Genomic DNA, 15,306 nt, shown 5'->3' with positions numbered 1-15,306 from the left:
AGACAAGATCCTAAATACAAAGAGGAGAGGGGGGAAAAAAAGCAAAAAAAAAAAAAAAAAGAAGAGCGCAAGCAGATCACACACACATACAGGCACTAGGGATCGAATACAGCAGACTTTCCAGAAATTACATCGGAATCTAAGACAGTGAAGACATGCCTTCAAAATTCAAAGGGAGAAGGATTTCCAACTTAGGATTGTATTTCCCTTGAATACCAATCAAATAGAAAAATATACTAAAGATATTTTCAGATTCCACAAAATAGACCTCCCATGCACTCTCTTTCTCAAGTAGCTGCTGGAAGACGTGCTCCAACCAGGCAGAGAGAGCAAACCATGAACAAGGAGGAAACAGCCTCCACGGAACAGGTGACTCAGCACAGGAGAAGCAGTTTCCAGGCTGATGGTGAATGAAAGAGCCAGGGCAACAGCTGAGCAGCGGGATCCTGGAAAGCAGGCATTCCTGACTGCAGCACAGGGAGAAGGCTCCAGGAGAAACGTCACAGGGAAAATGGCAGAGCTCAGGGATTCCTGGATTGGCCTGGCTTTACTGAGAGCAGGGCTGGTTGGTTTGTTTGTTTGTTTTGTTTTGTTTTTTAAATTCAACTGAAGTATTTAGGAATAAACTAATGATAGGTATATGTAGAAAACTCAGCAAACTAAAAGAAGGCAACTAGTAACTGCAGCAAAAACAAAAAGTTACACAAGAAAAGGAAATGGATTGGATGCGGTGGCTCACGCCTATAATCCCGGCACTTTGGGAGGTCGAGGTGGAAGGATCATTTGAGCCTAGGAGTTCAAGACCACCCTGGGCAACACAGTGAGACCTCATCTCTATAAAAAAAAAAAAAAAAAAAAAAAAAAAAAAAAAAAATTAGCGGGGCATGGTGGTGGCACACACCTGTGTCTGTCAGAACAAGACCTGTCTCTTCAGAGCCAGGCGCGGTGGCTCACGCCTGTAATCCCAGCACTTTGGGAGGCTGAGGCAGGCGGATCACGAGGTCAGGAGATCGAGACCATCCTGGCTAACACCATGAAACCAAACCCCATCTCTACTAAAAATACAAAAAATTAGCCAGGCGTGCTGGCAGGCGCCTGTAGTCCCAGCTACTCAGGAGGCTGAGGCAGGAGAATGGCGTGAACCCAAGAGGCAGAGTTTGCAGTCTGGGTGACAGAGCGAGATTCCATCTCAAAAAAAAAAAAAAGAACGAGACCTGTCTCTTAAACAAACAAAGCCCTTCCATAGTAGGAAGTCATCACATATGTAACATCATATAAAACTGAAAAACAAACAACAAAAACCAGTACAAGCATATTTTTAGGTCATTCTAGGAAGAAAACAGCTGAAAGAGTTGAAACTAGGAAGAAAACAGCTGAAAGAGTTGAAAGTACAGTGAACTTCGAAGTGAGGAGTTAGGGGAGTTTTGTGTTTCAACCATATGCCTATATTACTTTAATAAATGTAATTTTTTTAGTGTTTTTTAAAAGCAGAATTTTGTTAACAAAGAAAAAAAGCAGGGCCAGGCTTGATGGCTCACACCTATAATCCTAGCACTTTGGGAGGCCGAGGCAGGCGTATTGCCTGAGCTCAGGAGTTTGAGACCAGCCTGGGCAACACGATGAAACTCCGTCTCTACTAAAATACAAAAAAAAAAAAAAAAATTAGCCGGGCGTGGAGGCGTGTGCCTGTAGTCCCAGCTACTCGAGAGGCTGAGGCAGGAGACTGCTTGAACCCAGGAGGCGGAGGTTGCAGTGAGCCAAGATTGCACCACTGCACTCCAGCCTGGGCGACAGAACGAGACAGACTCTGTCTCTGAAAAAAAAAAGAAAAAGAAAAAGAAAAAAACCGAACGACTGTAGTGCCCAGCTCTGAGCAGGCCCTCAGGAAGGGCTGGCTGGATCTGCAGAGTTCTCTGGTCCAGGCGAATCCCACTCCCTCCCGGGCCCTCCTGGCCCCTCTTGGGAACTGAGAAGGATGAGAGAGGAAATACAAGGATGGGGGGGACTGCCCCATCACTGACTCTGCAGAGGCAGCTGCAAGAGAAGGGCTAGGACCCAGAGCAGTGGTGCAGGGACAAGGCAAGGAGCAGGCCCCGCAGCCTCTGATGCTAAAAGCTGGTGAACTTGGCCAGGCACGGTGGCTCACACCTGTAATCCCATCACTTTGGGAGGCCGAGGGCAGATCACGAGGTCAAGAGATCGAGACCATCCTGGCCAACATGGTGAAACCCCGTCTCTATTAAAAATACAAAAATTAGCTGGGCGTGGTAGCACACACCTGTAGTCCCAGCTACTCGGGAGGCTGAGGCAGGAGAATCACTTGAACCTAGGAGGTGGAGGACGCAGCGAGCTGAGATCGCACCACTGCACTCCAGCCTGGCAATGGTCTCAAAAAAAAATAAAAAAAATAAAGCTGGTGAACTCGGGGGCAGCCTGAACTTCACTGCAGCTGCTGTGCTGTCTGTAAACTCCCTGGGAGAGGCCAGGCCAAAGGGATAATTGTGTTGCTAGGAGATGTGCTTCACAGGGTGGCCGACTTCCTGGAGGACCTCTCCCCGGGCTGGGAGGCAGGTCAGGGCAGGCGGGGCCTGAACAAAGAGGCTTCTGGAGCGAGGGGTACCCGCCAGCCATCTGCTGCCGCCTCTGGGGCATGGAGCGAGGGTGAAGCGGAGGCTCCCCTGGCTGTGTGCCCCACCTTCTGCCATGTGCCTGTCTTTGGGGTCCCGCCGAGAAGAGAGCCCACACTTCTCCCCCGACCACACAGGAGAGGCCGCCTTGGCAGGGAACAGCTTTGTGCTTCTGAAGGAACAGGTGGGCAGAGGCTGCCCCTGGGTACCCATGCGAGGCTGGCAGCTGAATGGAAGAGGATTCTCAGCCCCACCCTTTGCCAATTCCAGCCTTTATGGTGCCCCAGGGACCCAGAGGTTTCCCTGGAGACTTGGCTGCTTCCAGAAACATTAGACACGAGAGCCCCAGTTAAGCCCTGAGCAGGTCCCCATCTGGCCTCAGTATTCTCACCTGGAAGGACAGGACGGAACGCCAGCCTGCGAGGAGGGAGCATGGGAAGTTACTGAGGCCCCACACGGAGGAATGCAAGGCACAGGGCAGGGGTTTGATGAAGTCCCTTATTCATCCAAAAGGGGGGGAAGTAGGCACCTCCCATGGGCCCAGCTCTGTCTGGGCATGGCTGCGCCCCATCCTGCTCTGGCAAGGCTAATCATGCTCAGGAAGATCGAACACGAAGCAAGGGAGCTGCAGACTGTGGTGGGGCCGAGGACTTGGATGAGTGCTGGGAGTGAGAGTGGTGGGGAACAGACGGATGGAAAGGAGGGACCCCACGCAGAGCAGAAGAGCTTCCCAGGCCAGGGACACGGCACACATCAAGCCCTTGAGGCTGGGAAGCACCTGCCTGATGTGGCCGCAGTTGGGGGTGGGCAGGCGGAAATACGAAAGGCTAGGGTGCAATGGGCTCCTGTGGGCGCCTCCATTTTCTTGCCAAATGCTAAAGGCATTTCCTGTGCCCTATGAGTTCTCAGGGATACACAAGGTTCAGCGCAGACAGGAAGAGAGACTCCAGCTGCTTAGGGGATGAGCATGCTGCACCCCAATATCCACAGAGTACGGGCCTGGGGCAGCACTCTCCCAGGTCAGGGAAACAGACAACTTCTGGGCATGGCCAGGGCTGCTCTCCTGAGATGAGGAAAACCACATCCGGTCACTTTACCTAAAACCAGCAGCACAGGTGTGGGTAGGAGACGGGAAACCTCACACTCTGAGAATAGCATGGGTATCAATGTAGGGGTCTTTTTTTTTCCTTTTTTTATTTGAGACAGAGTTTCGCTCTTGTTGCCCAGGCTGGAATGCAATGGCACAAACTCGGCTCACCACAACCTCTGCCTCCCAGGTTCAAGCGATTCTCCTGCCTCAGCCTCCTGAGTAGCTGGGATTGCAGGCATGCACCACCATGCCCGGATAATTTTGTATTTTTAGTAGAGACGGGGTTTCTCCATGTTGGTCAGGCTGGTCTCGAACTCCCGAACTCAGGTGATCTGCCTGCCTCGGCCTCCCAAAGTAATGGGATTTCAGGTGTGAGCCACTGCACCCGGCCCAATGTAGGGGTCTTGAGGAACCCCTCCTCTCCATTCCTGCTGGCCTGTCTAGGGCAGACCTGGGCATCGCCTGCCTCTGACAGAGGAGGAATGCCTGGGACCTGCCCAAGACAGGTCAGAGGCCAGCTCCCATGAGAGCAGCATCTTGGTCTCCTTGTGGTGACTGTTTAGGGGCCACAGCCTCCCAAAGGGCAGCAGGGGTGAGGCTGGCTTCTCCTCTTGGCAACCCAGCTCCTGGCCTGTGGTCGGAGCTCAGGATTGGAGCAGTGATGGAACCAAGTCCCCGAAAGGAATCGAGTCTTCTTCCTGGGTGGCACAGTAGGGCACCCACTCGTGGGACAAAGCCCTCAGAATTAAGACCCATGGGGACAGAGGCCCAGCCCTGCCACTGACTTGCCAGGGATCCCTGGAAGGGTCCCTACCCAACTGCACCTGGGGCCACCTGGGGTCTCTACAAATAGACCACTTGCTTGCTGCCCCCACCCTGCCTCAGATGCCGGCATTGAGAAACGAGACCCAGGTGGAGGGTCTTTGCTTCCAGGTACCTGTGAGGTGAGACTCTGGCTGCATGTGCTATTACCTGTCAATTTGGGACAGAAACCCTGTAGTAGGTAAAGAAGCAAGGTGTGTGTCAAGACAGTCCTCGTGAAGCCCCTCGGGGAGGAATGTGGGGAGAGGGGCTCCCAGCACCCCAGCCCTCAGCCAGCCCTCCCCACTCCGCCCCCATCCTCACCCTCGTAGCAGTCGCGGACAGTGCCGAAGTACACGTAGTACTGGTCGTTGGTGAAGAAGAGGAGGCTGAGCCAGGAGTCAAAGGCGTAGATGGGCACGATGAAGAGGATGCGCACGATGTAGCGCTGCTCGTTGGGGCAGCTGTAGCAGCGCAGGTGCATATAGATCTGGGGGCAGAGGTGTGGGGTCAGCTGGGGACCCTCCTGTCCGCAGGGGCGGGAGGGCAGGTGGGCTTCCAGCTCTGCCACCGACTCATCTGTGACCCGATGCACGTGACCTACCCCTGAGCCTCAGAGCCCTGCTCTGCAAAATGCGGATGACAAGACTTGCCTCCCAAGGCCATTGTGAGACTCAGACCAGCGGGCGTGCGCAAGGCTCGTGGAGTGCATACAGCAGTGCCCACAGGGCGGTCTTGCAGGTGCAGGTGGCGGTGAGCCCACACCCCTGACCACAGGAGGGCCAAGGACGAGGATGGAAATCCAGTTTCCACAAGCTCCCCAGGGGACCTCACGCACAGGCAGCTCTGGGCCATCAGTGTGTGTGCCCTTTCCCTCTGCCTCACTCCGGCTGTGACTGTGGCAGCACTGAGCTAAACCACTGCGACCTGGGTTGCAGCCCTGCCCCGTCGCTTAACTTATGGCAATATAGACGCGGCCCTCACTCTATGGCGGGTGGACACACTTCCTGGCTGAGTGGCTGCAGGCATGTCCTCAGGTTGTGCCTCCTTCTCCCATCTGGTAAACAGAGGCAGCACCACTGCCTACCTCACCAGGAAGTTAGGAGAATGAATGCTACTTTTAGGAAGCAGAGGAAAAAAGTAAAAGCTACACACAAATGCCAAGAGCTGCTCTACCACAATCCTCAGTCCCGGCAGCCCCTGGGTGTCTCGTCCCAGCTCTCATGACATCACACTTGGCCCAGCCGAGCCCTGGGCTGGGGAGGAAAAGAACAAAATATTCTCCATCTGCTATGAGCGAAAAGCCTTGGACGCAAATGGGTTCTAAAAGGGATGGGGACACAGGGCAGCTGGCAAGGGGCTGACTGGGGAACGCGAGCAGACTCGCCCTGCCCCTCTCCACTGGACCACCTTCAAACCTCTGCAGGCCACCAAGGCCCGTCCCAGCCCACATCCGCCTCCTCTGGGGCCACAAGTATAGGCAGATGGGAGACTTGACTTCTATCCCAGTCTGCCACCAACTTCCAAGTGACCGGGCTAGTTCCTCTCCCCCTCCCTCTCAGGCTCTCCATTTTCTCATCTGCAAAGCGGTCCCTGTCCCTGTGCTCCTGCAGTTCTAGGCTCTCTGTTGTTTAGGATGGACACGAGACTAGTTCCAGCCAATGGAAGGTGAACAGAGTGACGAGTGTCACCTCTGGCTGGAGGTGGTTAAATATATAGAGTGCCTTCACACACTCCCTGCTGCCAGGTGTCAGATGGGCGAGGCTTGAAGCCAGAGCCACACATCGGAACCTGCACTGCACTGGGCCCTGGGACGTGGGCAAGAAGGCGACTTCTTGGCACACGCCTATAGTCCCAGCTACTTGGGAGGCTGAGGCAGGAGAATTGTTCCAACCCAGGAGGCAGAGGTTGCAGTGAGCCAAGATCGCACTACTGTACTCCAGCCTGGGTGACAGAGCGAGACTCTGTCTCAAAACAAACAAACAAACAAACAAACAAGAAGTAGACTTCTATCGAGGGAAGCCTCTGAGAACACAGGGCTTACCTACTACTGCAGCACAGCCTGGCCTAGCCTAACCCACACTCTGTTGGGCCAGGAACCTTTCTGGACCCTTCTAGAGGCCCCCTGCCAGGCTTGGGTACCTGGTGGCATGTGATGAGCAGGGCTGTCCACACAAAGAAGCCAGAGATGGCCTGAGCGGCAGTTGTCATCAGGAACACAGGCTGCTCCATGGCAGTGGGGCTGCCCTCGGGGATCACGGAGATGCTGGGCGAGGCTGCTGCGGTCGTGGGCGATGCTGGATCTGGGGCCAGCACAGCCCCCCTCACTGTCATGATGCCCGGCAGCAGGAGGCTCCCTGAGGGAAACCTTTGCAGAAAGTGACAAGCTAGCCTAGAGAGAAGAAATTGCAATGTGAGTCTCCTCCCAGGGCAAGTGGTAGCATTGGAAAGAATCTTCCAGGTCTCTCCACCCACCTCCTGACCATGTCTGTATTGACCCCAACCATCACCCGGTCCCAGCCAGCCTCTCCCCTGGATTGATGCAACAGGCCCCTGACCAGTTTCTCTGCTTCTGTCCTTGCCTCTAATGACCAGTCCCCACTCAGCAGGCTTGTGAGCCTTCCAAGGATTAGCCAGACCAGGCCGCCCCTGCTCAAAACTCTCCAATAGCTCCCAGCTCTCCCAGAATAAAAACCATAGTCTGCGCCCAAGGACTCAATGGGACCTCCCGGCCTCTATGATCTCAGCTCCTACAGTTCCCACTTCCATCCTCAGCTGCAGCCACGCTGGCCTCTTTGCTGTTCCTTGAACATATTAAACCTGCTTCTGCCACAGGGCCTTTGCACTGGCTGTCTCTGCTCAGTCAAATAGCTCCCTCCCACCCTTCCTTTAGGTCTCTACCTTGACCACCATGAAAACATGTCAGCCTCTCCCAGGTCGGGCATGCCTGACTCCCTGCTTTCCTTTCTTTTCCTCCAGAGCACTCATTACGTTGACACCACCCAACTAACTCGATTCATTCATGTATTTATTAACTGTTCCCCCCACCCCACCTAGAATGCAGGCCCCCTGGGGACAGCGTCTCTGGTTGGGACTATACAGGCAGCACTGGGAACCGTGGGCACACAACAGAAATTCGGGAGCTTCCTGCTGGGCCTGAACATCTTTATACCCTGGAGCCAGTAAAACCACTTTACTGCTGAGGCCTCCTCCGAGGGCTTGTGTGCATTCTTCGCCATTTCTCCCCCTTTCCTTAATGGCTGACCCACTCCCCATCATCCAGCTGTGCTGTTTCGGAGACTCTGTGGCTACTCCCCAATCTGTGTACCTCCAAACTCTCATCTTTTAACCCAGCTCATGTGCCACCCCTCCTGAAAGCCTGCCTGCACACCTTCTCCAGTTCTGAGACTTCTAGCCATTCCGCATCCTCGAACACGCGGGTCTGTTACCACTCACATGTTCATCCTCCTGCCTACTCTTTGAGGCAAGATCTCACACCCCCAGCCCACTTATAATACCTAACTTTATTATTATAATTTTGAGACAGGGTCTCGCTCTGTTGCCCAGGCCGGAGTGCAGTGGTGCAATCTCGGCTCCCTGCAGCTTCCGCCTCCTGGGCTCAAGTAATCCTCCTGCCTTAGCCTCCTGAGTAGCTGGGATTACAGGCGTGCGCCATCACACCTGGCTAATTTTCTAATTTTTTGTAGAGATAGGGTCTCCCTATGTTGCCCAGGTTGGTCTTGAACTCCTGGCCTCAAGCAATCCTCCTGCCTCATCCTCCCAAAATGCTGGGATTATAGGCGTGAGCCACTGTGCCTGGCCTATCTACTGATTTTCACTGCTTGTTTCCAAAGATTGTGAGGTGCCTCACAGTGAAACAAAGAATAGTGGGTGGAGCCCTCATGAATGAGATTAGTGCCCTCATAAAAGGAACCTCAGGGAGCTGCCATGCCCCTTCTACCACATGAGGACACAAGGAGAAGGCACCGTCTCTGAACCAAAAAGTGAGCCCTCTCCACACACTGAATCTGCCAGCACCTTGATCTTGGTGAGGAAGGAGGCAGTTGATTTATGGGATTTTGTCATAGTGGCTCAAGAAGACTAAGGCAGGAGCCTGGCTGCACCCTCTACCCACAGCCCTGATGGGGCGGCCCTTTCAGTACAGCCACCTGCTGACAGGCTGGTCGATGCCATCCAGCAAACACCTCTGCCCAAATCACCAACTCTGGCAATAACCTGCAATGCAACCAGAGGAACACTGGACAATTTTAAAAGATGCCAAGTGCGGTGTGTGGGCACTGCGGAAAGAGCCTGGCTGCAGCGTGAGCACCAGCTCCCCCGCCAACCAGCCACGTGGGTTCCCTGCTCCAAAGCTGAGCTCAGAAAATGAGCGAACACCAACCCCGACCATCTCGGTCTGAACCCAGAGGTCAACCTAGATGATCTCATGGTCCCTTCCAAATCCGCAAGCTGGTATTCAAGTCAGAATATCCTGACACCGACGGAGGTTTCCCTGGGCCTTCCTGGGTGCGGCGGCCTGCAGCCTGGCCCCGTGATGCAGAGGATCCTGCGCCCGCTGTCTGTCTGCACTGCTTGCCTGCGCCCCGGCTCCTCGCCAACGGCCGCAGCATCTCCGCCACCATGTCGGCTCTTAGCTGTAAGTGTGCACCCTAGGAGAGCCCGTTACATTTCTGTTTTCCCACACATACGTGATCTCTTAACACACCAATCGAGACACGAATCCAGATTAAAACTCAAAACTGGAGAAGGCGTCTATATAAAGAAATTCAAAAATGGAGAAGGTGTCTATATAAAGACTGGTGGCAAGCTTTGAAAAAGAGACACAGTGACAAGTCCAAGAATAGCTCCTGTAAGTATGGTTGCAAAACTGAAAACCAGTGCCAGAAATATTTCTTGAAAAAGACTTGGGTTGTAAATCATCATCTTTGTCTATCATCCCAAATTAAATGAATAAACATGGAGAATTGTGGGGGGACCAAAGGAAGTACAAATACGCCCAAATCTTCACCTTCCAAGCAAGGTGCAGGGGGGATGTCGAAGGCTGTTTTGTTCACGACTAAGGGCAGTGTTGAGAAGCCCCCAGCTTGGACTCCCAGGCAGAGGGGCAACCCCAGGGAGCAGACCCGAGCCAGGGCTGGGATCTGGGTGAAGGCTGCAGGCCAGCTTCCTCCTGCGGCTCTGCTCACTCACATAAACATGCCCACTTGGCATTCAGGGCCCCTTCACGTTCTTCACATAGGTCACTTATTTCACAAGAGGAAATGCACCCAGAGATGTGAGTGACCTACCCCCAAATCAGAGCCAGGACTCAAGGCCAGGTCCTATCAACACATTGTCTCCTCACCTCCTACAAAGTGGGGGGACCTAGCTAAGCCACCCTTCCTGCTCCAGAGCCTCTTAACAAGACATAGCTATGCCCATCCTCCCATAGCCTCCAGACTCTTCTAGCAGGAGGGGAGGCAGGTCCCCCCAGGGTGGAGGAGAAGCCACCATGGCTGGGAGTGTTTCCGCAGCCCAGCCCATGCTGGCCACGTTTCTGCACTGGGGCCAATTCATAAACAACTTATTTTACTCTTGGGCAACCCCGGTGGTTTACAAAGCATTTCCTCAAACATTATCTCATGTATTTTCTCAAGGCAACTTTGAAGAAAGTAACATTATCTCTATCTTAGAGATGAGGGAAAGCGATGCAGAACTTGGTTTTACAGCCATCCAGGGTGGCAACAATTCAAGGGTTTTCATAATTCCCCAAAATACTTAAAGCAATATTCTGGCTCATAGATGCATGGTCCCCAACACCCAAGAGAACAGGTGCAGGCAGCTGCTCGAAGGCCCAGAGCTCGCCTTACTCCCTGGACCCAAGGCAGCAGACAGAGGCTGTCAAACGTACTCCCAAGCCAGTGACCACAAGGCCAGACTCTGCAAACTGTTCACAGTGTGTTGGGGCTGGGGCAGGGTGGGCACTGGGATCTGACCCTTTCACACTCTGTACAGGCACCGACCGGGAAGCTACCTGCCCAGGTACCACAAGCAAGCAGGACGTTCACCTGGCACAGCCTGTGGACCTTGGGGAAGCAGGGGCAATGCCGTCTGGTGCAGCCTCTTTACTCCCATGGGGAAAGGGGTGGGGAAGGACTCCATCCACGTCTCCCCTTTTCCAATGCAGTCCATGGAAACAGATGAGGCTCAAAATTCCAGCTGTTCTGGCAGGACCAGATAATGCTTTTTTTTTTTTTTTTTGAGACAGAGTCTTGCTCTGTTGCTCAGGCTGGAGTGCAATGGCATGATCACAGCTCACTGTAGCCTTGACCTCCCTAGGCCCGAGTGATCCTCTCACCTCAGTCTCCCAAGCAGCTGGGACCACAGGCATGTGCCACCATGCCCCCAATTTTTTTTTTTTTTTTTTTTTTGAGACAGGGCTTCGCTCTGTTGCTCTGTTGCCTAGACTGGAATGCAGTGGCGTGATCTTAGCTCACTACAACCTCTGCCTCCTGGGGTCAAGCCATCCTCCCACCTCAGCCTCCCAAGTAGCTAGGACTACAGGCGTGAGCCACCATACCCGGCTAATTTTTGTATTTTTTTGGAGAGATGGGGTTTTACCACGTTACTCATGCTGGTCTCGAGCTCCTGGGCTCAAGCGATCCTCCCATCTTGGCCTCCCAAAGTGCTGGGATTACAGGCATGAGCCACCACAACTGTCTCCCATTATTTCCCTAATTGACCAAGTTTTAAACTTCTGCCAGGAACATGACAGAGGGCCCTGATGGAAGATGCTGAAATCATCTTTCTAACAAGTCCTGAGGCCTCTGGACTCCATGCCAGGCACCGGCAGACCCAGCCTCAGCCTTTAAGGTGCTCCAAGCCGCTCTTCATGCCTGCTCTATGCCACATGCAAGAGTGACCTGGAGGCCTCTTCCCCTTGCACTGCTGAGGTGAGTGTCCAGCACTACAGGAGCCTAGAACAAGCATCGGGCTTGGGCAGGTTGGGAAGGGGGTCAGGGAAGGCTTCCATGTGGTGGGGACATAACCAGGCTTCTGCTGTGAGTCACCCAACAGGACTCTCACTAGACTCCACCACGTGCAACCTGCATGGGGACTTCTCTCGGGGCCTCAGTTTCTTCATTATAACATTTCAGGAGAATTACATAATTAACAAGGGACAGTTCTAGGTTACAGAAGTCTCATTAATAAATGGAGAAAGGGCCCAGCAAGGTGCCTCACGCCTGTAATCTTAGCACTTTGGGAGGCCGAAGCGGGTGGATCACGAGGTCAGGAGATCGAGACCAACCTGGCTAACACGGTGAAACCCTATCTCTACTAAAAATACAAAAAATTAGCCGGGCCTGGTGGCAGACGCCCGTAGTCCCAGCTACTGGGGAAGCTGAGGCAGGAGAATGGCGTGAACCCAGGAGGCAGAGCTTGCAGTGAGCCGAGATCGCGCCACTGCACTCCAGCCTGGGTGACAGAGCCAGACTCTGTCTCAAAAATAAGTAAAAAAATAAAAATAATAATGGGAGCCGCGATGGCTCAGGTCGGTTGCCCTGGCACTCGGGGAGGCGAGGCTACACGTTCAAGGCCGACCTGGTTAACATTGATCAAAAAATAATACTACTACTAAAACAACATTAGTTGGGTGCGGTGGCGAAGACCTGTAATCTCAGCACTTTGGGAGGCCAAGGTGGGTGGATCACTCGAGGTCAGGAGTTCGAGACCAGCCAGGGCAACATAGCGAAACCCTGTCTCTACTAAAAATACAAAAATTAGCCAGACGTAGTGGCATGTGCCTGTAATCCCCAGCTACTTGGGAGGCTGAGGCGGGAGAATCACTTGAACCCGGGAGGTGGAGGTTGCAGTGAGCTAAGATCACACCACTGCACTCCAGCCTGGGCAACAGAGCAAGACTCCATCTCAAAAATAAATAAATAAATAAATAAATAATAAAAAACCTTAACATAAACCCTTACACATATACAAAAATTAATTCAAAATAAATCACACATTTAAATGTAAAATGTAAAACTCTAAACCTTTTAGAAGACAGGAGAAAATATTTGAAACCTAGAGACGGCCAAGTGTTCTTAGACTTGACACCAAAAGCATGATCCATAAAAGGAAAAAATCGATAAACTGCAATATAGGAAAAGTAAAAACTTATGCACTATGAGTAAACAAGCCACAGAGTAGAAGAATATATTTGCAAGTCACAGATCTGGTAAATGACTAGCATTGGGAATGTGTGAAGAATGCTCAAAAAGCTCCATGGGCCGGGCGCGGTGGTTCACACCTGTAATCCCAGCACTTTGGGAGGCCAAGGTGGACGGATCACCTGAGGTCAGGAGTTCGAGATCAGCCTGGCCAACATGGCAAAACCCTGTCTCTACTAAAAATAAGAAAATTAGCCAGGCGTGGTGGCTGGCGCCTGTAAGCCCAGCTACTCAGGAGGCTGAGGCAGCAGAATCGCTTGAACCAGGAAGGCAGAGGTTGCAGTGAGCCGAGATCGTGCCATTGCACTCCAGCCCTTAGGGGACAGAGCAAGACTCTGTCTCCAAAAAAAAAAAAAAAAAAAAAAAAAAGCGCCATGGTAAAAAGAAAACCAGACAATCCCACTTGAAAATAGGCAAAATATATGAACAGACATCTCAGTAAAGAAGAGATACACAGCAAATAAGCACATGGCACAGTGGCTCACGCCTGTAATCCCAAAACTTTGAGGGGCTGAGGCAGGTGGATCACTTGAGGCCAGGAGTTCAAGACCAGTCTGGCCAATATGGCGAAACCCTGTCTCTACTAAAAATACAAAAATTAGCCGGGTATGGTGGTACACGTCTGTAATCCCAGCTACTCGGGAGGCTGAGGCAGAAGAATCGCTTGAACCCGGGAGGTGGAGGTTGCAGTGAGCTGAGATCACACCACTGCACTCCAGCCTGGGCGACAGAGCGAGACTATCTCCAAAAAAAAAAAAAAACAAACAAAAGTTAAACATCATTAGCCAGCCGGGCACAGTGGCTCACACCTGTAATCCCAGCACTTTGGGAGGCCGAGGAAGGCGGATCACGAGGTCAAGAGATCGAGACCATGGTGAAACCCCATCTGTACTAAAAATACAAAAAATTAGCCGGGTGCTGTGGCGGGCACCTGTAGTCCCAGCTATTCGGAGGCTGAGGCAGGAGAATGGCATCAACCCGGGAGGCGGAGCTTGCAGTGAGCCGAGATTGTGCCACTGTACTCCAGCCTGGGCGACAGAGCAAGACTCCGTCTCAAAAAAAAAAAAAAAAAACATCATTAGCCATTAAGGAAATGCAAACTGAAAAACTGAAAACACCTTCACGTCCCATACCTGGGTACCAAAAAATATATATCATATACCTATAAAATAAAAAATATTGACAATATCAAATGCTGGCAAGGATGCAGAGAAACCTGATCTCCCATACATTGCTGGTGGGAAGATAAAATGGTGCAGCCACCATGGAAAACAACTTTGGCAGTTTCTTTCTTTTTTTTTTTTTTTTTTGAGTCAGAGCCTTGCTCTGTCACCCAGGCTGGAGTGCAGTGGCGCCATCTCGGCTCACTGCAACCTCTACCTCCCGGGTTCAAGCAATTCTCTGCCTGTGCCTCCTGAGTAGCTGGGATTACAGGTGCCCGCCACCACGGCCAGCTAATTTTTTTTTTTTTTTAAATGAGACAGAGTCTCACTCTGTCGCCCCAGGCTGGAGTGCAGTAGCATGATCCCGGCTCACTGCAACCTCCGCCTCCCTGGTTCAAGCTATTCTCCTGCCTCAGCCTCCTGAGTAGCTGGGATTACAGGCATGTGTCACCATGCCCGGCTAATTTTTGTATTTTTAGTAGAGATGGGGTTTCATCCTGTTGGTCAGGCTGATCTTGAACTCCTGACCTCGTGATCTGCCCGCCTCGGCCTCCCAGAGTGCTGGGATTACAGGCGTGAGCCACCGTGCCTGGCCCCAGCAGTTTCTTATAAAACTAACATGCATTTACTACACAACCCAGTAATCACTGTTTCATTCTACAGGAATGAAAACGTATATTCACACAAAAGCCTGTACACAAATGTTCACAGCAGCCGTATTTGTAATCATCAAAATCTGGAAAGAACCATGTCCTTCAACAGACAAAAGGTTAAACAAACTCTGGTACATCCAGACCATGGAATAGAACCCAGCAAGAAAAAAGAACAAATTACTGATACACGCAAGTGATCTGGATGGATCTCAGGGGCATTACATTTTGTGAAACCAGCCAGTCTCAAAAGGTCACATACTGCATGATCCATTTATGTAACATTCTCAAAATGACGAAGCTATAAAGATGGAGCATGGTGTAGTAGTTGGCAGAGGACAGTGACAATGATGGGTGGGGGTGTGCAATTTTAAAGGGGTACCAGAGGAGTTCCTTCCAGGTGATGAAATAGTTTGTATCTTGATAGTGGTGGTGGTTACATGAATCTACATGTGATAAAACTGAATAGAACTACACATACACCCTACATGAAAATGTAGAAAACTGAATAAGGTCTGTACTTCAGTTAATAATACTGTTGGGCTGGGCATGGTGGCTCACGCCTGTAATCCCAGCACTTTGGGAGTCCAAGGTGGGTGGATCATCTGAGGTCAGGAGTTTGAGAACAGCTTGACCAACACGAAGAAACCCTGTCTCTACTAAAAATATAAAAATGAGCCCAGGAGACCTTTTTTTTTTTTTTTTTTTTTTTTTTTTATTTGGAGTCTCACTCTGTCACCCAGGCTGGAG

At 51.8% G+C, this 15,306-nt stretch overlaps 1 protein-coding gene across 4 annotated transcripts in view; it reads right to left on the bottom strand.

The window, feature by feature from the left end:
* Window positions 1-15,306, bottom strand: part of TMEM184B (transmembrane protein 184B) — a 52,890-nt gene that overhangs the window by 20,430 nt on the left and 17,154 nt on the right. For all 4 annotated transcript variants that reach the window (XM_055251793.2, XM_063623077.1, XM_055251790.2 and 1 more), the window contains exons 2-3: window positions 6,661-6,910; window positions 4,843-5,008 (exon numbers count right to left, since the gene is read on the bottom strand). In XM_055251793.2, coding sequence (XP_055107768.1) covers window positions 4,843-5,008; window positions 6,661-6,852 — 358 coding nt within the window. In that variant the 5' untranslated portion in view covers window positions 6,853-6,910. The remainder of the gene's footprint in view (window positions 1-4,842; window positions 5,009-6,660; window positions 6,911-15,306) is intronic.

This window comes from Symphalangus syndactylus, chromosome 18, assembly GCF_028878055.3.
Source record: "Symphalangus syndactylus isolate Jambi chromosome 18, NHGRI_mSymSyn1-v2.1_pri, whole genome shotgun sequence".
In the NCBI taxonomy this organism is placed as follows: domain Eukaryota; kingdom Metazoa; phylum Chordata; class Mammalia; order Primates; family Hylobatidae; genus Symphalangus; species Symphalangus syndactylus.
Note: the sequence above shows the minus strand (reverse complement) of the source record. Positions and strands in the feature narration are given on the sequence as shown.